The sequence below is a fragment of the Cyclopterus lumpus genome, chromosome 15, assembly GCF_009769545.1.
Source record: "Cyclopterus lumpus isolate fCycLum1 chromosome 15, fCycLum1.pri, whole genome shotgun sequence".
Taxonomy (NCBI): Eukaryota; Metazoa; Chordata; class Actinopteri; order Perciformes; family Cyclopteridae; genus Cyclopterus; species Cyclopterus lumpus.
Window position 1 is genome coordinate 16,465,281 of NC_046980.1, and position 23,212 is coordinate 16,488,492.

The following is a 23,212-nucleotide window of genomic DNA, read 5'->3' on the forward strand; positions in this document are numbered from 1 at the left end:
CCAGTTGCCCCGTGGTGTCCCCGCCACATTCTCAGCCTCAGCTTCACTCTCCCTCACTTCCACTCCAGAAGCTTGTGTGTCCACATTATGCGCTATTAGACGAAGACTATACCTTTTGGAGAAGTGAGTGCAGGTAGTTACAAGTATATCTTCCCAGTTCAGACTTCGCGGTGGAGTTGTGTCCTCCTCAGAAGCAGCATTCACCCATGAAGCCCACCGGCATGAAGACCCGCGCTGGCGTGCGTCTCTCGCGAGTCCTTTAGGAGGAAACGAGTCGAGCCTTCGTTCTGAAACACGCGCTGTTCCTGATGTGCGCTCCTGAGGTGCTCTTATACCATACGCCCCTGAGCAGGCGCCCTCCCCCTGGTTAACTATTTCGTCCCTCTCCACCAGTCCTCCTCACACTGGTGGATTGTGGAAGTTCGGGTGTGATTATGCTACTTTTTCTCATTGCAGACGAGAAGCAGTTGAGTCCCTTTGGACCGAAACCATATCTTTAATAAACAGAAGCCCAATATCTCAATGCAGAGTTCATAAAGTCTCCCCATTTCAACAGACACGTGACTTCCTTCTACAGAGAGAAGTCATTTCGCAGGCACAATAAGGACTCCCTGAAAGCAACTCCCTGGCGGTCCCCCCGGAGGCGCGCCGGGCGCGTCGTGTCGCGCGGAGAGGAAGACACCCGGAGGCGCTTTGCAGGAGGTCAACTGATCTCCTGTTGGCGTGTGTGCAGCAGCGGCCAATTGTCTCGTTCTTTGATTAAAACGCTGCGACGGAAGGTGCTGCAACACTTCACTTACGCGAGACAAATGGTGCGTAATGTGATTAGCCCTCGTGAGACTTTTTATTGTCCGCTTCAAAGGACGTGGTCGCCGTGTCACATTATGCACCAAGCGGGGATGCTGCGGCCTCGGCGTGGCTGACAGGTCCCTGAACCCCGGGGCGTGCAGACGGCCGTGCGTCTCCTTTTCAAGTCGCTCCATTCAGTGTGGGCAACAAGTGGAACAATAATGTTACTGACGATGACTAACACGACATCGTTTGTGTCATGGATTATTGTGTCATAACAGCTCGCGTAAAACCATATCAACACATAATGGTTCCTTGGCTGTGCGCATGCATAATCCTCGCGGCTGCCAAATGGCGCTGGCAGTGGAACGGCAGCGGATCCAAATTAAGACAACAAAATAAATCAACTTTAAATGTCTGTTTATCTTTCCTGCACCACATGGTTTCTAGTTTCAATGGGTCCGTCTTTTAAATGTGTTGAATTCAAACCAAAGAAAAGACCCACAAAGGGTCTCCCTTAATTTATTACACGGCTCCGTGTCACGAGTAATGAGACGTTTGGTAAACTTAGGTCCTGAACTTACTTCAGCTGAGATAACACTCCAATGTGCCCATCTGCTCATGTGTTCCAGAAAACAGAGTGAGTACATTTGTCCGATTATACAAGTGGTTATAGCAGTACAGCTTCACTGCAACCTTCAGTTACAATCCTTCTCTACAGGCACAGCATAGCTGCCTAAACCATGGAAATCTGTTCTTTGTCTGCTTCACTTAAAAAAAAGAGAAGAAATCCCTCTCCAGAATAGAAAACTCTCCTGTCTAAATGGGAAACAGAGAGCAGAGTGAATGGCTTGCCGGCTTTGGACACAGTGGTGGACATCAAAGGCGTAGCAGAGGATCCCCCTTCAGAATAGCAGCTACATGCCATTTCAATAAGGGCAGTGTGTGTGTGTGGATCTGCAGTTCAAAAGAGGCAGGCAGGTCTCTGGGGCCTTGCCACCAGGAGTCAGGCAGCGCAGATGTTTTGAATGCCAGCGCCGGACCATTTGCCACTTCTGCTGAAACTCAGAGCAGTTGGAAGTGACTGGAGGGAAGTGTGGGGACACGTGGCTCCTGCTCCCCTCTTCCCTAACGCTGGACGTGTGCTATCCTACCATAGTCACATATCTTTAAAGCGACGCCTCTGGAGTAGGAAGTCAGCTAAAAGTTGATGATGACACGGGTTGTCTGCCAGCAGGACCGTTGTGTAACGAAAGGTCTGTGCAGATAATGATGTATTTGGCCACATTTCGTTTCTGAAATAGGAGTTTCAGTCACACATTTCAGGTTACATTAGGCCTCCGTCAGTTGAACCGCACACATTCGTCCTCCAGAAGTCGGTTCCACATTAAGTCTTCATACTGACTAAAGCAAAACGCAGTTTCAAAATAAAAAGCTTCAAACTTAATTTTCTTCTCAAATATGAACAAGCATTATTCCTGCTGTGCATCTGTTGCTCATAAATCTCAGCAAATTAGAGTTGGTCATTCTGCATATTCATAGTGGAGCTTAGTGTTTGAGGATTGTCTGAGAAGGAATTCAAGCTTTTACATCTGTCCTTTGCTGTAAACCCACAATACAATTCAGAATGTTCACATGAAGACTAAAGGTGCACGTAAACACAGATTACTAACAGACATCCCGTGAACATCAATGCAGCATTGTGAGGCCACCTTTTCACATCTCTTCAAGATCTTTATGGAAGCAGTGGTACATTATGACATCACAGATATTAGCAAAACTGTTTTCTGTTGTTTCTAACTATAGAAGCCAGATGTGGATATTCACTTACAGAAAAAAATGATCTACCATAGTTTTCAATGGGTTTCTCCTTTAAGGAAAAAGGTTTGATTTTTTAATTCACTTTTCAAACTTGTTTTCTCCCTACTAGGTCTTTGTTTGCAGTTCATCTAGCATTGCTTTCCCCCATGGACTGCATATTGCAATCCAACTTGCAAAATCTCATCACTACGTTGTTTATAGGGAGGAAAAAAAAACACAAACACTGTAACGTCCCGAGGGAAAACAAGTGTCGACTAGACCCAGTCCGACACGTTGTGAAAACACATTTATCATTCATCTATAATCCTTCCTATGTTAATCAAATGATTACCCCATACCACGAGAATTTAGAGTTTGGCGTTAATTGCTAGTTTAGGTTTCTGTTGGCTCAGGTGCTGCATACTCTGCATGCTTACCTTCACAACTGTGCGAAAGGGAACAGCAGGTCTTTAAAACTTCATCAATTAAGCTGTTAAGACTCGGTGAATATGAGCAGTCTCGCCACAAAACAAGCCATAACACCTTTTTTAGTCTGAGCGGGGGTTGTGGAGATTTAACGCAGTCGTTGAGTAATTGCTGCGTGATCTTTTATTTACAGAGAGGTTATCATTTACCATGGAGATGAAAGTGGTCTTACGCCGAGGAAGGTTTTATAAAAACAGTTGCAACGGCATCTTCGGCTTAAACAGTTGAGCCTTGAGATGTGTAAATAATCACGCGTCAGGAAAAGACCGATCCAAAGGGAAGAGCCGTAATTCATCTCGCTTTCTGTTTCAAAACACATTCAGGACTTTTTCATGTGCAGTATTGTTGTTTTAGTAGGGACAACAACAAAAAAAAGAGAAAAAATCAGCAGACTCAAGATTTTTGCAAAGCAGTATTAAACCATGGGGGTAAAACTCATAACTACTCCTTCATATTTGGGAAATATATGTATTTCCTTCCCAACTCATATATATATATGACTCCTTCCATCAAATTCATAGATACTGTGTACTATTCTCTAATAATAACCACCACCCGCATTTATAATGAATGGAAGCCGATGTTACATTATGAGAAGCAAAAAATGCTTCCATAAAAAATGTTGAATGTCTAAATATAGACACAAGTTAATAAAAAAAGTCTCTAAACTGAACTAACAAAGTGATTTGTCTCAATATAAACAGATATTGTACACCTTACTGGAGTTTGAGACCAATCCAGCAATGCTTGTGCAATAATTTCATGTATGCATTTACATTACAATGTATTCAGAATGTGAGCATTTAAATAGTTCATAGAGAGACTCCCAGAAGCACAAATACGTGTTCTGTCAAATTGCAATGTTTTACAAACGTATAAAAAGCAGCTGTTAAACATTTGGCTCCTCTTCTGCTGTGAGACGCGGGTGTTACTCTGCGTTGTGTGTTTACGCGTCTGCTGTGGCCTGGACACTTAGACTTCGCTTTGACACTGTTAAATGAAGGTGTGAAGGGTCATATCAGCTCAAAGTCTGTCTCATCACAGAGGTTCGGACAGGAGGAATATTTCAGTCGAGAGAACTTCAGACAGAGGTTGTCTCCCACCTCGTTCATATGGCGCAGCACCTGAGGACAAAGGAACAGTCTCAGATTGTGTTTGATTCAGGGGGAAGGAAGGAGTTTCTGCAGCCTCAGAGAGTCGCGGTATGTTGGTCAATGTGTGTGTACCTGGTTCAGCATGGCTCTCGTGTGCGATGCAGACAGACAGAAGCGAGCTCGGGCCTCTGTTATCGGCGTGGCTGGAAAGCCGACTACCACTACGCCAATTTTCCTCTCCAGCATTTCTCGAGCGAAAGCCCTGGTCAAAAATTAAAAAAGAGAAAATGTCACTTTATTTATATTCGCGTTAACAAATGACACCCAAAGTGATTTGTGGGCTGGTCGCAAGGTTTTGAGTGAGAATATCTATCTGCATTAAGGAAATTCCTTCTGAATGTCACATTTTGTCATATCCTGTGTGCTTGCTGTTTTATTTTGAAGTCCTGTCTCTTGTGTCCTCTGTCTTCTGCACTTCCTGTCCCTGTGATTGTCTGCCCAGTCCCTGAATGTTCATTCCCTTCACCTCAGGGCAGAAATGGACACCAATTGTTGCCGAACTAATACTAAACTTATCCCACATTTCTCACATTTTAAGCCACCTCAGAATGAGGCCCATTTTACTGCTTTGTCTCATCACATTAAAAGTCATGAGGAATGCTTCTTTGAGCCCCTCCGAATCCTCAATTATGTAGTTGGGATGTGTGGCAACGTTAAATTAAAAAAGAACACATAACTAACAATTTTGAAGGGCTAGAATCAGCATATCTCTGATGACTTCTACTTTATTGCATCCAATCAGCGAATACCTCTTCATTTAGTGGCGAAGTTGACAGTTTGGAGATTTCAAACCATACGATGTGCTTAAAAATGGTTAAGTGAATCTGACGCTACCAACGTTGACAGTCTTGAATATTTAAATGATGTGTGTGCTCGTGCAGAACCTCAATCTAACACCAGCACATTTAGATCAATTAAATGTTATAGGGACAGTGGCAACCCTAAACAATGTTACAAGTAAATGTCCAGAAGTCGATTTGATACGTAATAGAATAACAGATACAAGAGAAAAAATCCCATTTGAAAATTATGAAATAACAAAAAACAACAACAAAAAAAGAGTACTGGTGAAATTATACTTTTCCCCCCCATCGTCATTAATGCCCATGAAAATTGAGCAATGTAAAACCAGAAGCTGCGGATTGGCCTTTTCATGGATATTAGTGGTGACTGGCATTGCAATACCCTTTGTACCCAATTGATTATACCTGAGAGCCACAAATAATCCTGGGTTGAACCTAATCAATACCTGATGTTTCTAAAGTGGTTACAGTCAGCCAGTCTATACAGACACAGTCTCCACTACAGATTAATCTGGAGTGTGTCAGGACTCAGCCAGCCGGACTCCCTCCTCAGCCCATTCACACAGTGACACCCGGTACCTCAGAGCGCGCTGCCAGGGAGCTACGGGCTTGGAGGCGGGGACAAGCCAGCTAGAACTAAACCTTGCTGTTGTCGTGCGCTTGGGGTCAGAGACAAACCATAACAGAGTGTGTATTATGGCAGCCGTCCAAACCACTTAGAGAAATTGATTGTGACGATAAGGGATAGTAAAGTTGATACTTATTGTTCCACAATTAGTCTTGCTCTTTGACGAATCAGGTGTTTTTGGTGAGAGTTTAAGTGTACTCACACCACTTTGCCTGGCATGTAGAGCAGGATTGGAACCACAGGTGAGTCATCGTTGCCGTAGATGATGAAGCCCATCTCCTTCAGCCTGGCCCTGAAATATCTGGTGTTCTCTGCCAGTTGGCGGATCCGTCTAATGCCTACAATTAAAAATGAGCACACCACCAGATCAGCACGAGTGAAATACCAATAAAAACACACCAGTAAAACGCTGCTTTTTTTGAATGCATATTTCTCCTGTCTCCTGCAGGCAGGGTCATCACTTGTCAGTAGTAGCTAATGTAGTGTGAGATCTCTGCAGTGCCATCTCTTCCCGAGTCCTGCACCTCCATCTGGGCCATTCCAGCCTCCTCTACGAACCTCCTCATGATTACAACTCCGCTGCGGCAGCAGATGGTTCAGTTTTGTCCGTCTGGTGTGCGCATGTACTTGCATGCTGCCAAATTGAGGGTTTGCAAATTGGATGCGATGGATTTTGCTCAAACTGAGTGACTATGAACTGCTGCTGGAGCGCAGCCATGATTGAAACGGAAAATAAATAATGCTTAAGTATCACCTGTATTTCAGATAAATGTATTAAAAAACAAATCAAAGACAGCAGAGGCGGCCGGCCCTGCTAACCCCCTGTTTCTGAATGATGTGAATCAGCCTTGGAACACAGCTTTGTTTCCCTCTGGTTACCTGGGAACAGATTGGCAGTCCGTTCATGGCACTTTAAATCCCCTTATCTCAGCAGAGAAAGAGAGGGAGGGAAAAACATAACATTCTGGCATTCGCCAAAAAGCACAGGCCCCATCTTATAAATTGTTCCTCTCTGCTAAGATAGAGGGCAAGGAGGTCAAACACCTGCTGCCAGAATCATATGAGTAGGTGAGAATGTGCGGATGTAGCTGTCTGTCAGGGCTTTTCCCTGTTTCAGAGCTCCAGTTTGCTTTAAAGTGTGAAATTCAACATCAACGAGAAAGATGAGGGAGGCAGAGGAGGACTGAGAGAAAGAGGTATAAAAACATATCAGGCATATAAAGAGTATGTGACGTTTCGTGTCATAGTGGGCTTTTATAGTGTTGTGATAGATGTTGGAGCCAAATTGTTATAAGACTGCACTGTTTGCTGTGTTCCCTGCCCTCTGAAAGACAGGTCAAGACTCATTTCTCCACAACCGGTATTTCGCTGGGCTGCGTCAGATGCAAAGCATGTCTGGTTCAGAGCCAGATGAGAAAGTTACTCATGTCTGCATGAAACTGCAATACACCTTAACTGTGAGACACTAGGCTTTAGTCCTTAGCACCCTAAGGCAGACATGTTGTGTATTTTCTGTCTCATGGAGCACACAAATCAGGCATTGCAGCGATTATTTCAGAGTTTCCCTTAATGGCTTATTAAAACTGAGCGACTGCAAAACGATTAAGGTCTTTAAAAAAAACATATGGCAGAGTTGTACAGCGCTGGACTGTTGGTTTTGTCATTGGCCACCGAGGTATGATTTAGAGTTACGTGTCTCCAAAAGTTTTTTAGAGCCTTCTTTTTGCCTTAGTACCCATCGCTGGAGGTTAAACACACCATGCACATTCAAATGAATGAGAGGACTGGTGTTTCTTTACCGCAACAACACCTGTCCTAAGTTCTGTAGATCTGGGTCAAATGTACTAGTACTTACCACTACTTCTTAACCATTACATGTACTAACTCTATTACCACTGCTTCCATTACAACTATAACCATAACTACAACTACAATAACTCATTGCTCTGGCAGTATTGCAACCAATCTGGTAATAACTACTCCCCTGCACTAATGTCTGATGCCATTTAAGCAGAAACATTTTTAGAGGTACAGTGTTCCTCATAACACACATATGAAAATGATTTCCTCCACGTTGGGGTCACGTGTGCTCAGGGACTGCATCCCCCCCCCCTCTTTCTACCATTACAGCCCCCCGTAATTGCTACCACGTTTTCTGACCGAGCAGCTGTTTGTCTTTCCCTGCAAAGTCTGGACTTACTCCTAATGTTAACATTGGTCCAGTCCTCTGGATTTGGTTTGCTATTGTTTCCATTAAAATGATATTAAAAGGTGTAAAACATTTCATAAGTCAGACATAATGTTTATCTGCGTAAAGAACATCAGCTTTGACGAGCATGTGGAGAATAAGACTGAAATCGAGGGTGACGTTTCACTGGGGGACAGCCGCAGCTCAGGCACTCACCTTCTGTGCTCCCGTCTTTTCCCATGATGCACTTCATGGCACGTAGGATCTGCTCAGTGACAGGAGGGGACATGGCCGAGGCGTATACTGCACTGTGAGAATGACTGCGCAGGTAGTCCACCAGCTCCTGCAGCACGGGACACAGTGACACACAGACAGTCAGATACTAGACAGTATGTTCACAATACGTTTTCTTTTTAAACATTTAGAAAACAATGTGTATATGTGTTCACTGACATGAACTGTTCATTTCAGAACTTCTATGAAACAAAAGTGTGGCACTGCACTGTTATTGTAGCACCACTAGAGCGAGCTCATGTATAGTCAACACCTCAGAACCAATTAAAATCCCTCAAGTTGTGGATTAGCTCTGGACCCTTTCCTGCTCTCTCTCTCTTTGAGGTAGCCCGCTCACTAATATGAGAAGGACCCATGGCTAAAATGAGCCAGAATGAGGACTGCCATGCTCATTATTCCTAAATGTCAGCCGGAGATTCATTCTGCAAGTGGTTGTCAAGAGAAGAGAAGAGTTTCAGGAAACCGATTCGGTCATGGGTCCTAAGGAGCACGCGAGTGTAAGTGGTTTGAGTTTGGGAGCGGGGCCTGCAGCTGTGACGGGGTGCTGCTCAGTGGCTGCGCGGTGGCCAGTGGGCGATGACACGTAGCCGGAGATGCTGTCTGGCCACCATATTCCGAGGGGATTTTAGTGGGAAATGCTCAAACGTAGGACAAGAACCCTGAAACAACCTGACATCTGTTTTCGTTTAAAGCGGGGGATTTTAACCACTTTAGGGCCCTCGAAGGATTTCGGTACGACCAAGATAAACCGGTTAAGGGAACATGTCCGAAATCCATCTCATTCCGCGGCGTGGACTGACAGCTCAGACTGTTTCCTCAGCCACAAGGTGGCCGCAGTACTGACGGGGTGATACATGTCCACAATGCCGCGGAGCATGAGTGGTGCCAGAATGGGGCACACACTTCAACGGATGTATTTAATAACCCAATCTCACTGCAATCCAAGTTCTGAGTAAAGGGTTAATGAATAAAAGCTTTCTACATGCAACGTTGAAGTGAATTAGAAGGAGCTTGGAGTGTATTTATTGGGGTATTTATTTTTGGTACTCTCATAAAATAGCTCTAACATGACTGTTTTCCAGAACACATCTGCAGAGTCTTTTGTCGGTCAACCCGTATCCACTTAATGTCGGATTTGGGGGATTTCACCGCAACAACAAATACGTCAAATCTAAAGGCTTTCTCTCTCTTTTCCTGCCCGCTCCTTTCAGGACTTTACTACAGCCAGCTATCAAATCAGGCAGAGTGTTCTTACTTCAAACATTATCATGCTTGTTAAAAGTCATCCTGTTAAATCTGGAGCGCAGTTCCGACGCCCGCCACAAGAAGGGGCTGGCCCACTGCCAGCTTTACCTTCTTATTATGGCAGAGCAGGGCTGAGCCAACATCAGGCGACAGAATACCTAATTCAAGCAACATGGCTGTTTCCTCTGTTGCTTTCTAATCAACTGCCATGTTGATTAGTATGTACTAAAGTGTACTTTTTAATGGAGTAAAAAGGAATTACAAAGGCCCGATGCCACAGCCTGAGGAACATTTGTTCGACATGTGAGAGCTACGAGAGAGGCGGGGTGTGCTGGGAGTGCGTATGGTTCAAATCAGAGGGGTGAAAAAAAATATTTGAACATACTTTGTATGGTGTGTGTTCACCTGCTATGGAGCCATAAGGGTTAAAGTTGTTTCTATGTAAAGAAAATGGTTGCCAGGTTGTTCAAACAATATCAGGAAAGTTTCAGAAATTAAGCTCAGTTATTTGATTTTATGAGAATAGCATTTTTTTTAAGGCTGTCAAAATAGTTTCGGTGCGATTTATCCCTCCCACACGCTGTATATTTCTGACCCTGTTTGGGTCCAGGAGGAATTATTTTTGCATAGCAACCAGATTAGTTTCCGCCTGACTGGAAACAGTGATGATCTTATTTCTGTCTGTATATGTGTCTTTTTATATTGCCTTACATTTTCATTCCCTCTATCTAGCTATCTAATGAAACCTGAAAATGTTAGGTGACAACGCATTGGAAGGCTACCTTTCTGTGTGGAAGAAGTTCAGTAGAGATGAAATTCTATGCATAAAACGATTGCAAAAATACAAAAATAAAATGAAAGCAGACAAAGCTAAAACAGAAAAGCTAAGACAGAAAATCTAAAACTTCACAGTTACCTTTTTCCCTGCGATATAGCCTCCAGCAGCCCCAAAGCTCTTGGTGAAGGTGCCCATCATCACGTCCACATCAGCCGGGTTGACGTTGAACAGCTCGGCCACTCCCCTCCCTGATGGTCCCACTGCTCCGATACTGTGGGCCTCGTCTAGGTACAGATATGCTTTATACTTCTTCTTCAGAGCGATGATCTCAGAAAGTCGCACCACAGAGCCCTCCATGCTAATCACATGAGAATCACACAAGCAAAGCATACAGTTACAAAAGGAACAAGATGTGCACATTTCATCAATTATAAACCACACTCTTAAAGGGATTGGGTTTAAAGGGGAAAGAATCTGACCCCGGCCTCACTTTATCCACTTCAGAGCATCTGTATGTCTGTAAATGCATATTATATAATTTGAGAATCTTCCAAGAATCTTTCCGCTGGACTCACTTTACTCCCACCTTTCTCCCTTCTCTTCCTCCCCTCTGCTGCAAGCCTTTTAAGGCTACAAACAGACAGCATCGGTGAGTGTATGGCTGGAGAAAATAGAGCAATCCCAGACCTGCTATCCTCGCTATGGCTGAGAAATGACACAAGACAGGGTTTCACGGGGCCGACGTGGACATCAAAGGCAGGGCCAGGATATAGCTAAGCATGCTTCCTCTCTATCTGAGCCTTTTGATGTTACAGGGAGGCGATAGATGGAGCATTAGTTCTTGCAGTGCCGTACCGAAAGGTTTCTTCATTGTCTGACCCTGACATTAGGCATTATTGCCTGATAATGACGCTCTGATTACATGCATCTCTCAAATTAGCAGGATTGTTGTGAAACTAATGGTTAGGTTTATACCAACTGATAACCATGTTCTAGATTTTGCTCTTCATTTGATAAAAAGGACTGCCATAAAACAATTAAACGAACGTCACAGCTTGATGCACAATGGATAGGTTGTGTTTCAGCTCAGAAGAGCTGAAATCAGGCTATGAAGAGGGAAGAAAGGAAAAAGAACATGGCAGTTGAAGCTGGGGGTGTAGCCAAGACAATCTCAGTGGCTCCATTTGGCCTTGATTTGGAGCTAATGAGCAGATGGAGAGGGTCACTAAGACTCAGGATAGCGCACTGGCGGGGTAGATACACACAATACCTTTCTTTTCTCTCTTGTACTGAAAGGGTACCCAACCATAGACACACACACACACACACACACACACACACACACGCACAGTCTATTATTCAACGGTAGTGAGGGAAGCAATTGAAAAAGAGACCATTAGGCAGTGCTAAACACAGGTTGAAAGTTAAAACTCTCCAGATATGCGTCTGTGAGAGAGCGACTACTCTAATGTGTGTGTCTTTGTGTGTGTGTGTGTGTGTGTGCTCCTTAATGACGGCTGACCTATAGATGCCTTCCACCATGATGAGGATCTTCTTCCAGGGCCTGTGGGTCCGTGGCTGCCCTGAGCAAACTGCCTCTCGTAGCATCTTCTCCAGACTATGCATGTCTGACACACACACACACACACACACACATACTACAAATGTAATTTAACACATAATCAGGTTTGCAAGTTTAATGTAGGCTTGTCATGCCACTCAACACTTGATCAGTGCAGTTCCCAGAGTACACATGGCACTACTTTATCAGCAAGTAACACCTTCCGCAAACGACACACAGCCAATGCCTCTACATTCTGATGCAGAGGCATTCTGATGCAAACCTGCAAAGTCTGCGTCAGGCAGGTTTTTCTAACTGAGCTAAACGGGGTTTGGCCAAAGGTCTCCTCGGTGCAGTCTTCATGGTTGCTTAAAATTAGGATTGAAAAATAACTTCCCGTTGGAGTTTAGAGTTTATAACAGGCGCCGCTATTAATGCTCCTCTGCTGCAAACCAGCAGATGGCAGTATTGAATAGCTGTGGTTAACACAGCAAGTGTGACCACAAACCAACCATTTTGAGCAGCGAGTGAACCTGTCAGCTATTATCTGTCATAGATGATCGATAAAGCTCCCTCAGCACAAAGTTTACAAGTTTACTGAAGAGGCAGCAGATGCTCCTCTGATAAGAAATCCCAACAGAGCACCACCAGTGTTTCCAATATCAACATTCAGAAAACCAGACAGTGAAAGAGAAATCCACAGGGGTTTGTTGAGTACACAGACAAGTATGAGAAAAAGATTATTTCACAGTTAAGCACTGATTTGGGATAAGCTGTAAGAGTGTGCTGGGGGGGGACGTTGAGTCTTCGCTTTGATACAAGAAACGTGCATACAGTTGTGGTATCTACAAAATGTTATTATGTTATCTTTGCACTGACTCTCTGGGTGCACTAACGCTACTAGCATTACAAATAAAGCCTAACCTCCCACTGAATATACGATTATTTGAAAGAATGCCAACTGTCAAAATAAGCATCCTTTATCTCTACTACTCGACTATTTGAAGAATTTCCAACACACGAGCCTCACGCTACTAAACTGGACAAACCAGTTCATGTGCTCTCTGTTATGAAATTACATCCTTCCGTCCCGCTGCCACATTTCAAATACTATAAATAAAGGATCTCAGAGAGGTTGCACAAATAAACCTTTCTTTTTTTTTTTAACTCATCTGTTGATGTGGCTGAGTTGATTGGTCGGGCCTTCTTGGTAAACATTGGCCTTGTACTAATAAAAGAGTGAATGAATGTCTGGTGCTGGAGGTATTAAGGAAGGGAGGGTTCACCTACTCAGGTGCCTGAGGGCTCTTTGCCTTTACACAGGCTTCTGGGATCTGCTTGGAGGACCTATAACTGACTCGGCTTGTACATGTCAGGACACATTTGCTGCCACAGAACTGGCTCGTTTTTGTCTGTCCCCTGAAACAGCAGTGGATGTTTCCAATGTAAGCACGATGAATGTTGATGAAACAATTCTCCCTTATCTTATCTATTGACAGTATGTAACTCAAATCATGAAATGGAGAGCAATTAGCTTAAGTAAGGTGACATTTTCATTCAAAACAAACTCTGATCATGCTGCTCTTCTGCTCATGTATAAAAAACAGTTGTGACTGTGAAGTGAACCCAAAGCTTTTACATTAGCTGCTCTAAACACAGAATGTTAAGTAGGTCTTTCCTAAGGCAAATCCTGTACCGCACAGAAAGTACTGTGCTTCTCAAAGCAGCAAAAGTTAGAAGACAAACTAAATAATGTAAAAAGTGGTGGTGGCACAAACAGAAAGTCAGACTTCATCAACACATAATCCATGGCAATATACATCATAACGCTATTTCAACAATGTTTGTTTGGCAGGAGCAATGAATTTAGGCAAACTGAAACCACCCATTATGGCTAGAATAAAGCATGTCTATGCACGTTGTTGTCAGGCGGAAGCACTATGACTTATGTTAAAACTGGACTTACTGTTGTGTTTGAACACACGGATCGTTGCTCCTGACAGTCTGGCCCCCAAGATGAGAGACGTGTGATTGAGCTCATCGCTCAGTATCAAACCGCCCTGGAAATTATCACAGAGAAAAGATGTCACTCAAATGTCCCCAAGATGTTCCTGCATTCTTCAAAATCCCTTATGAACTCCACAGTATTCCTGCATGTATATTACATGCCATTACCAGTATAACCGCATACAGACAAAACCACCCTGTGTGTATTTCAATCTGTTTTCTGTGAGATTTCTATGTATTTCATATATGTTTGTTTAGCTTTGTGCTGTGACCTTGTGCAATGTGCTGTGTAATAAGTGTTGCTCTAAAAGGCCAATTACATGTCAGCCCACTCCTCTTGCCCCGCTTCCCATCCATGCCTCTATCATAATGCTCTATCTCTAGGTGCTCTGTGGCCTTCGACCGACAGACCCATTACAGTTTCCCTAATGAAAAGTATGGTGCTTCATATTCCATAAGATGCAGCATGCAAATTAATTCAGCTGTTCCACAAAATTCTCTCCAGAACATTAGCATATTTAACACTGACGCTCTGAGCATTTGACTGCATTAGTTAGAATGAACTCTTGTAGAGGGTACGTTGACACCGTCTCAGTGATGGATACCCTCGATTTGGCCTGGGGTCCAGCTGGCCTGGTCCCTGGTCTACCAGCAGCTGTCACTCTAATGCAGCTCTGCCTGCACGGCGCGGTCTGTCCCTATAGGATAGAGTTGGCAGTGTAGGTTGACCCCCAGCCCCTGCGGGGTGACTGTTGGGGCTGCAGCCTCAGGGGCTGCTGCACCTCTTGAGCTGCATAAAGGACCTCGTTCTCAACACTTAAACAGCCAACCTCCCCTTCTTCCTGTCCGTTACAATCACCGATATTCGAGCTGTGTGTTGCCCCTGGCAACCCATAGCTGTCTGTGTGAGCCAGGCTGGTGTGCCGACAGGCCACAGTATGGTTAATCAAACCCTTAAGTAGTGCTCTTAACAAAGCCTGCCGGTCCTTGTCTATGTGACTGAAAGCAGCTATGTATGCCGAGAGCCTTATCCTCCTGGCGACTGTAATGTTTAATTATGATTTTAATGAATGGGGGTGGGTCAGGAGCTGAGTTGAGTTGACTGTTATTCATTAATTTAGGCCATATGCAAGGAAGGAACAATAGCTGGGCTAATTAGATTAATTTCTGCTGCGCTGTAAAAATGACACCCATATATAGTAGCACTTCCTTTATACTGTATGTGGCATTTCATTTGTTAAATCACAAACCTTGCCAACAATTGCTGGAATATTCATTGAGTTGGTGGCGAAACCCATCCCAAAAGTCATGGAGGACTCTACTCTGAGGAAACTGGCTACAAGTTGCTCCAGCTCTTCGTGGATGCTCAGGGTACCTACAAGACACAAATCACAAGGGGATAACTCACCATGACAAGTTCACTGTACCTTATGTGGTAGTCCTTTAGACTTTGTCTTTCTTTTCTTTTTTTAATCTAATAACAAGCCTTGACAGAGATTAATGCCTTGTGATAAAAAGCAAGAGACCCACATAAAACAGCCTTCACCACCAGCACACACAGCATCAGCCAGTTACTCTCAGGGCATTCGAAAAGATTTATAAAGACTCAAGGTGTGGTACATTTGTAATCTAGTTCAACTACCCTCTTTTCATCCCAGGTAAGGCAAGTCAAGCAAAGTCTAAAATGGTTCTGCGGCACAATTTGGGACTGAGGCAGTTGGTTATAACCCAATGTGGCATGTGGGGACCAGAATTCATTTAGAAAATGTATCACATTGTAATCTGTCACCTATTTTTCTATTTTGAGCAATAGAAATGGGTGCTCTCAGTACTGCCATTGTGACCAGCTGATAAAAAAGAATTACTGTTATAATTGTGAGTTACAGGGAGAGAGGTAGGCAGTGAAAGGTTCATATACACTGTGTTTTATTTCTGCTGGCTCTGGGCAGTCTTATATAATATATATATATATGGTAGAGATGCAGTACATTTTAACACACTCTATACTTACTATACTAGTTACTAGTTATACTATAGAGTATTGTTTACTGCATTATGAATACTTCCAACACATTAATAGTGTTAGTAAAAACAGTTAACAAGAGTTTTAATGATACAGTACATCGCTACTTTGAAGGTAGAATTGCCAACATCCCAGCAGAAACACGATAAAAGTCAGTAAAAAGATCTCTATTAAACTTTTACATATAGTTCTACAAGAAAACCCTTCGAGATGAAATTACTTCATCAAACTAAATAAAAATGAAGCTTGGTTTTGAGGTATTGTGATGTCATTAGGGCAATCCTCATAAGGATATACTCGTGCATTCATTTCATATACATGGGATACTAATCGTTGAAGTCAAAATCAATAACAATCAGTCACAATCAGTCACCAGAGAGAGTGATTATTAAAAGTCTCCCAGACTGAATGTCTCAGGAAGGAGTGGGAAATGTGTGTGTGTGTGTGTTTAAAACCACAACACAGTGAAGCTGTCGACAAGTCGATTCATATGATCAGACCTCGTCGGCATTTGCTCTCTACATAGAACATTTTACACAAGGTCTGTAACCTCTGCAGGTGAGAGAGAGTCCTTAGATCACACTCCCTCTGCTGATTTGAGTTAGCTCTTGACTCATATGCATCCCATTAGGCTTGGTCCCCTGGCCTTGAATTACCAAGGTCACCTCTCTGCCACCCAATCATCAAGCTGTACAACAATCGCCATGGTTGGAGAGCATTATCGTGGAGAGACAATAAAGAGTGTGCTTGCAAAGATCCAAGCGAAATCCTTCTCTTTCATTGTAAAACTGTGACTGAGGTTTCTCTTCAACGGCTTTACAACAAGACAAGAAAAAGAAGCCTGGATGAGTTAATCATTTGAGTCCCAGCAGACAAGCGTTTATGGATCTGTTTTAACTCTTAAACATACAAAACAGTGATATTAGGTTTATTTATTCGTGTAGACATTATGGTGAAATACTTACTACTATGTGCTCGGTGGCTGCACACTCAGTATGTTTTGGTAATTTGTCATTTATTCTAAAGCATGACTTTATTAGCTAATATACTGTATGTTAATGATTGCAGAAGCTGGGCCAGGGAGCTATCCATTAATATAAATCCATAAATGTTTGACACATCGGGGTATTTACAAGGGGGGGGGGGCTTTCAGTGCACTTTGTATCTACTTTTGCATGTCTATTCAATATACAAAATCCTATATTGCACTCTCTGTGCACTTACATACTGTATGAAGTACTTGTGGGAGAATTATTTAACTGAATTTGACATCGTGTACAAATAATAGCTAGTAGTAAAAAATTGAACTGCAGTTTCTAAAATTATTTCATATCAAATAATGTATAAGGAGAGATGAGATGAAATGTTTGAAAAAGAACCTTGAATCCAAAACATTTTCTAAAACATTTGGATATGAGAGGCACAGAAAAGAGTGAAATATTCTTAACGGGACTCACTACAGGTGAACAGGGTCACACAATTACTAGATATCATGCAAATTAGGCATTATCTTATACGTGCTAATTAGCATAATGTTCTAGAACAGATATCTGAACATTTGATAAAGCCAGTTTCATCATTCTTGTTTCATTGTGTTGACATAGAGTCAGATTTGTTATGTATTTCTGGAAATGTTATGTTTGAATATGCAAACAATGTCTGATACAAATGCATGCTGTACAGTTGGGAGAATACATGCTTACAGATTCAAACGGACAAAGTAATAAAATAAACACCTCAATGTGCATTTTGTATGTTTTCTTGACACTCATCTGAAATAACACATATTATGGAAGAAAGCTGAAATGTTTTGCCTGTAGTTTCTCGCCATAAATCATCCTCATTCTTGTTCTGAATAATTTGATTGCTTCTAAACGAACAAAAAACACAGCCTATCAATACAAATTGCTGCATGTGAACTAAAACACTGGTACTGGTGTCACTGCTACTACAGAGATAGTCGGGTCTTTAATAATTGATGCCTAATAAGGTCTCATGGGAGAAATGCATGTTGTTCCTTCACCCTCACAGTGAGCCAGCTGAAACACGCATTACAAACCCAGGGAAAAACTGTCTCATTTTGAAAGAGAAATAAATATATAAATAAATCACATGAATGAATAATGTATGGTGCGGAGGAGTGTGTGTGTGTGTGTGTGCGTGTGTGTGTGTGTGTGTACAAACGTATAACTAACCATCACATGCCCTTTAATTCCTTTGGCCTTCTTTTCTTTTGTTTACATTGAGCGAAGGCAGAGTACACCCTGGACAGGTCGCCAGACTAGCGTGGGGCTGACTAATACAGACAACCATTCACACCCACATTCCCACCTACGGGCAATTTCTCTCCCTTCCATCACATATATTGCTTTTGCATCATGCCTAATGTCCAGGGTGTTTCATGGCATTACATACCACTGTGGTTACAATTTCCCCCACTCATCAGTATGTAATGATCTCAGCTTGAGCCCAAACGGTACATAATTCAACAAAGGTTGAATCATTTACATTACACTGCAGCCACTGAAAGATAATCAAACACCCAAGCAGTATAACTCACGAGAAAGATAATAAATGATGGCATATGTGATGAGGGCGATGGAGTTTCATTACCAGTTTGATACTCAGCCTAGTCAATGTCATCAGGGTCTGCCAGAGATTTTTAAAGTGGATGTAAGATGTAAGAAATGTAAAGCACTCCAAGATAAAGTGAGAGGTACACCGCCATATGCTCTTGAATTATGCGGTGGATCTTACTTTGCTCAAGAGAAAATGAATGCCCTTGTTGAAACTAACTTGAGACAACAAGTTCCACAAGTTTCGTTTTTATCTGTACGACTGCATGTTGACCACAAACTCACCCATTTCCTGCCTGGTGCTGCAAACCCCGACCCCGTACTGTTGTGTTTTGTCTGCCACCGTTTTCAGGAAATCAGCGTTGTTCTCAGCGAAACCAAGGTAGTTGTAGGAGCCCATGTTGATGGCATTGTGTAATGTCCTCCCGGTTAACCTGCAAGCATGTGAAACATTAGGCATCACTTAGCCTTTCTCTTTTTAATTCTACACATAGGCAGATAATTCATTTCATAGCATGAAAAGTTATCAACAATTTAATTAAACACAATTGCTAATCATCAACTGTGAGTTCAGATAATTAAGGATTAATGCTTTTTATATAAGGCTACGTGTGTAAGCAGCACTTTTTAAATTATTTTTCCTTGGACATCTTTCAGGACATAATCACATATTCACAAGTCATTATGCTGTACATGAGCACCTCATCAGAGAATAAACTGGGAAAAGGTGGAAGGTGCAAGTGTCATAACTATTTTGCAAAGAGGAAAGTTGAGGAAAGTTCACCAGGTCAGTCGGAGTTTTAGGAAAACTGCTCCATCATCTGACCTAATCCCATGTAAACCTGCACCAAACTATGTCCTACATCCTTATGTCTCTTTGCCCAATCGCCACAAGCTGGGTAGCTGACTGCACGTTAAACCTCTTAAAGTGTGTAATCCACGCCTACCCCTCTTTCCTGATTCATAATGTCATATCCCCTCCCTGTGGCTCTGTTCATATTCCTATTCATAATATATTCCCTGACCCTGCTGCGCAACACAGAGGCATCTTAACTGCATCCAAAAATTCAGGGCTAACATATCCTCGCTGATGACATACACCCATGTGCTTTAGATATTATCCCTCCCCATTAGCTCAGAGAGCAAGAGCTTGATTTAGCCAATTAAATCTCGGTTGTATAGTCTTTAGCCACAGAAGAGGTATGTTTGTGTTCATACTTGCTGGCCTGTCTTAAACTGGAGAAATAAGCAGTAAATGTACATATAATTATAAGTCTAATAATATGTATAATCTGCAGTATGTTTTATCATAAATGACTGGATCAAAGCACCTGAATGTCCAGTTGTAGTCATCAGACACCCTCTCCATCAAGTCGAAGACGGGTCCCGGCAGGCTGCATACGGGACGGTTCCAGTTGTCTCGTACCCTCATGTACAGGTTTCGATTGTAAAAGTTCTCAAAATCTTGATAAAGAGGTACAAAATCCTAAGAGCAAAGAAGAAACATTTTCAACAGCTTCACAGTCAGCAAGTACCAGAATGCCACGAGCGGTTCAACAATAAGAGCAAGTAACTTCTCAAATTCTGACACACTCAACACTATCCAAGTACGAGAACCAAGCACCTTCCTAAAAAACTAAACTGCCCATTCTTTATAATATAGGTGGCTATCGTGAACAAGAAATAACAAAATGTTGCCACATTGAACTTGAAGTTATAGAAATTGAGATTTAAAAGCAGACAATCATTATTTCCTTTTGTTTTGTGTCCATATGCATTTCCTTGCACATCCTCTGAATGCAGTTTGACAGGTAAGTAAGCTCTTCTTTAAATGATTTGTGTTTGACCCTCGTTAAGACCACACAGGTGTTCATTTTAGTGTGTTGAGCTTTGTACTAAATCACTGCAGCTGACATTTGTAATTACCTTAGAAACATTTAAACCATCTTTTCAGGTTTTTACCTTGGTGGGAGAGTTAGAGCTACAGTACTTTAGCCTTTAAACAAACGGTATGGTTTCATACACAGTATTGTCTGCTAGTGTTTACCAAGCTCATTGGAGACTTTGCCTTTGTTACCCCGTTGTATGTCTGATCCAATGAAGCCACCATTCCGACAGAGCCAACATACAGTAACGCTCTTCCTACTTCCCTCTATTTCACAGTGAACATTATTGTTGTCAATCATGGGGAGCGATTTGCCTGGTTATTGCTTCGAGATACAGATGTATCTGCCTATGGACATACTGTCTCGATGAAATATGAACAAAACATGGTCACAGCAATTGTCTTAGTGTTTTTTTACACAAAATATGTGTCACACAAAATAAACCATTAACTACTACCAACTTAACTACAATTGTTGGATAAAAAACAATCTACTCCATGGTAATACAATGGCTCTTATGTGGCAGTGCTGAGGCCTTCTCTTGAAACTAAAGCACAGTTCCCAAAAAAGAACCTGAATCCCCTGAGATTTAATTAGGTCTTCAACAGATATTCTCTGTGGTGTCCTGTCTCACCCATGGCAACATTATAGTGCAGAGGAACAAGAGGGAAGGAGGCAGAGAAAGGGCTTAAGTGCAAAAAAATGAAATAATTAGGGGAAAACAGAATGTGTTGATACCCAAGGCATCCCTGCTCTTCTATTCCAACTGTCTGGGTGCATGTGTGTCTCTACAGTACGGTGTGTATGCCTGCAATATGCTTATGTTTGTGCATGTTTTACCAACCTTCTGTTCCACTCTTTCCTGGGCAAGGTTGCACTTCTCTAAGCCCACAGCTCTGAGGAAATCTCTGAAGTAGCCAAACAGCGTGACAATACCAAAGCCCAGGTATGTCATGACAGCCACGTACATCGGGGCCTGTTCAAAGGACTCCTGCTTGTGCTGCCTGGAGGCGATACCAGTCCCAGGGACATTTTTCTATACAAGAGACCCACAAAAGCCGTTTTACATTGCAGGACAGACAAGAGAGAACAATACTATTTGAATTAACACACCAATTGGCCTCAGTTAAGAGGAGACAGTTACTGGCCTACTGGTGCACAGAAGTCACTGACATATTAGTCAACACGGAAGACTTTCTATAGTAATGTTATGGATAAATAGGGACACGCTATTGTTTGTCCCACATAAGGGATACTTCTGTACTTGATGGAGCTTTTCTTAGCAAGTACATTAATACTATGAAAATAAAGGAGTAGCCCTATGGTGTTGCAAGTGTTTAGGAAGCAAGTACCAACATATAAACTAACATAAGCAAGATAACAAGTAATATACACCTTTTTCCAAATGACAGTAGAAGAAGTGACAGTCTTGATAACACGTTGTTAGACACCACCAAGGGAATATATCACTTCCGGCTGCCATTTTTGTTTGATTCAACAGCCGATATCGAATTAAAATGTTAATCTTAGTGCAAGGGACGGAATAGTACTTCTTAGCAACCATTATTCTTGGGTGATTGTGCCAAGTTTATACCTTCAAGCAGAAGGAAACGCAGAGGAACCGTTGCTTTAGTTAAGGCTAGTTAGTTAACGCTAGTTAGCCATTACTAATTTCAAGTGGTGGTATAGCGATGCTACTACACTCTTCATCAGAGCTAGCTAATAATAGCACGACACAGTACAGCATTACCACCTTATAACATATAATATGGTGACTCTAATTTAAAATATATCGTGACATAAATCGAGGAGAACAGACTTGCTTACCAGGTGAGTTATTTGAAAAGACATCAGTAAATTAGGCGAAGGCTACAATATGTCACTTGGTGTTGGCGTCCCACACACTCAGCCGAAAGGCAAACAAACCTGTTTCGGCAAATGGAAACAATTTCAGGGCGCGGTCGATGGTTCATTTATTGCTTTACTTTGTCCTGCTTAGGAACCAACACATCTCTGGTTAAGGTGGACAATCGCAGGCAAATCATATAACAGGTATGTCGTCGCTAGTTTACGATACGGAAAAATGCAACAGGACACACCTCATTAGATAACTATAATCATTAATATCACGACACTGTTGACACCGTGAGACGTGCCAAAGACTAGACTGACTTGTACTACTGTGTTACTGCCTGAAGCATATTGTGATTGGAGAATCACTTCTTTGGGTTACAAAGTTTGTCTACGTCAAAAAAAGAAGAAGAAGCACCGATCAAATCAACACTGGCTCAGATTCAATATTATCTCCCCAACTAAATGGTCAAATACCTGCCTCCATGCAGAGACCTTAATGTAGGTGCACGAGACGAGTGTGTTCACAAATCAAACTGTAAATAAAGCCAGCCGCTGACAGACTTAGTTACCTCTCTCCTGTTGTGACAGCCATTACTCTTGATGTCTTCGCATTGCAGTCCATTCGGGCTCAGGTGCGGTAAGGTGCTGTTAGCCGCAGTTATGGCCATATTCCCTCCAGCACGGGTGCGGCGGTCTCCTCTGTGACAGTCAGGTGTGCTTTGCTGAACTTCCTAAGGTGACTTCCTCCTTTCGCTGCGTCGGTTCAGCCTCTCATGAATTGTTGCTGTGTTTGAACGTCGCTTCCCCAAAAAGAAAAAGTCACACTTCAGTTATTACACTTAGTTTCGGTATGCTGTAAATGTGCCAGCCCCTCTTCTCTTCTCCCTTTATCCTAAAACGAAACTTGCGAAACTTATTGTGTAAATTGGGGTTTTCAATATTATTTTTCTTTGAATATATGAATATGTATTTATTAACAATATTTATAGGAAGTGTATATATACTGTATATGTTCGGTTATTTAACTTCATTTATACATACAGCATACTATACTACCGTACTTACAAAACATCAGGATCTTATCAAATACGAGCTGTTCTTGTACAACTACTAAACAGTTATAATGCATAATAACCTTAT

At 42.4% G+C, this 23,212-nt stretch overlaps 1 protein-coding gene across 2 annotated transcripts; it reads right to left on the reverse strand.

Annotated features, from left to right (window-relative positions):
- Positions 1-2,288: 2,288 nt before the first annotated feature.
- Positions 2,289-22,922, reverse strand: sptlc3 (serine palmitoyltransferase, long chain base subunit 3). 2 transcript variants are annotated; one of them, XM_034552322.1, is made up of 13 exons: positions 22,642-22,877; positions 22,046-22,144; positions 21,063-21,254; positions 19,664-19,818; positions 18,618-18,766; positions 14,984-15,108; positions 13,693-13,786; positions 11,688-11,793; positions 10,304-10,523; positions 8,065-8,191; positions 5,863-5,998; positions 4,302-4,431; positions 2,289-4,199 (listed from the first exon to the last, which is right to left on the reverse strand). In XM_034552322.1, exons 2-13 carry the CDS (start codon positions 22,067-22,069, stop codon positions 4,089-4,091), a joined length of 1,569 nt encoding a protein of 522 aa, XP_034408213.1. In that variant the 5' UTR covers positions 22,070-22,144; positions 22,642-22,877; the 3' UTR covers positions 2,289-4,088. The 2 variants fall into 2 exon arrangements, with proteins under 2 accessions (XP_034408213.1, XP_034408212.1); XM_034552321.1 differs by lacking the exon at positions 22,046-22,144 and having other exon boundaries at positions 2,290-4,199; positions 22,642-22,922.
- Between the last annotated feature and the right edge of the window lie 290 nt (positions 22,923-23,212).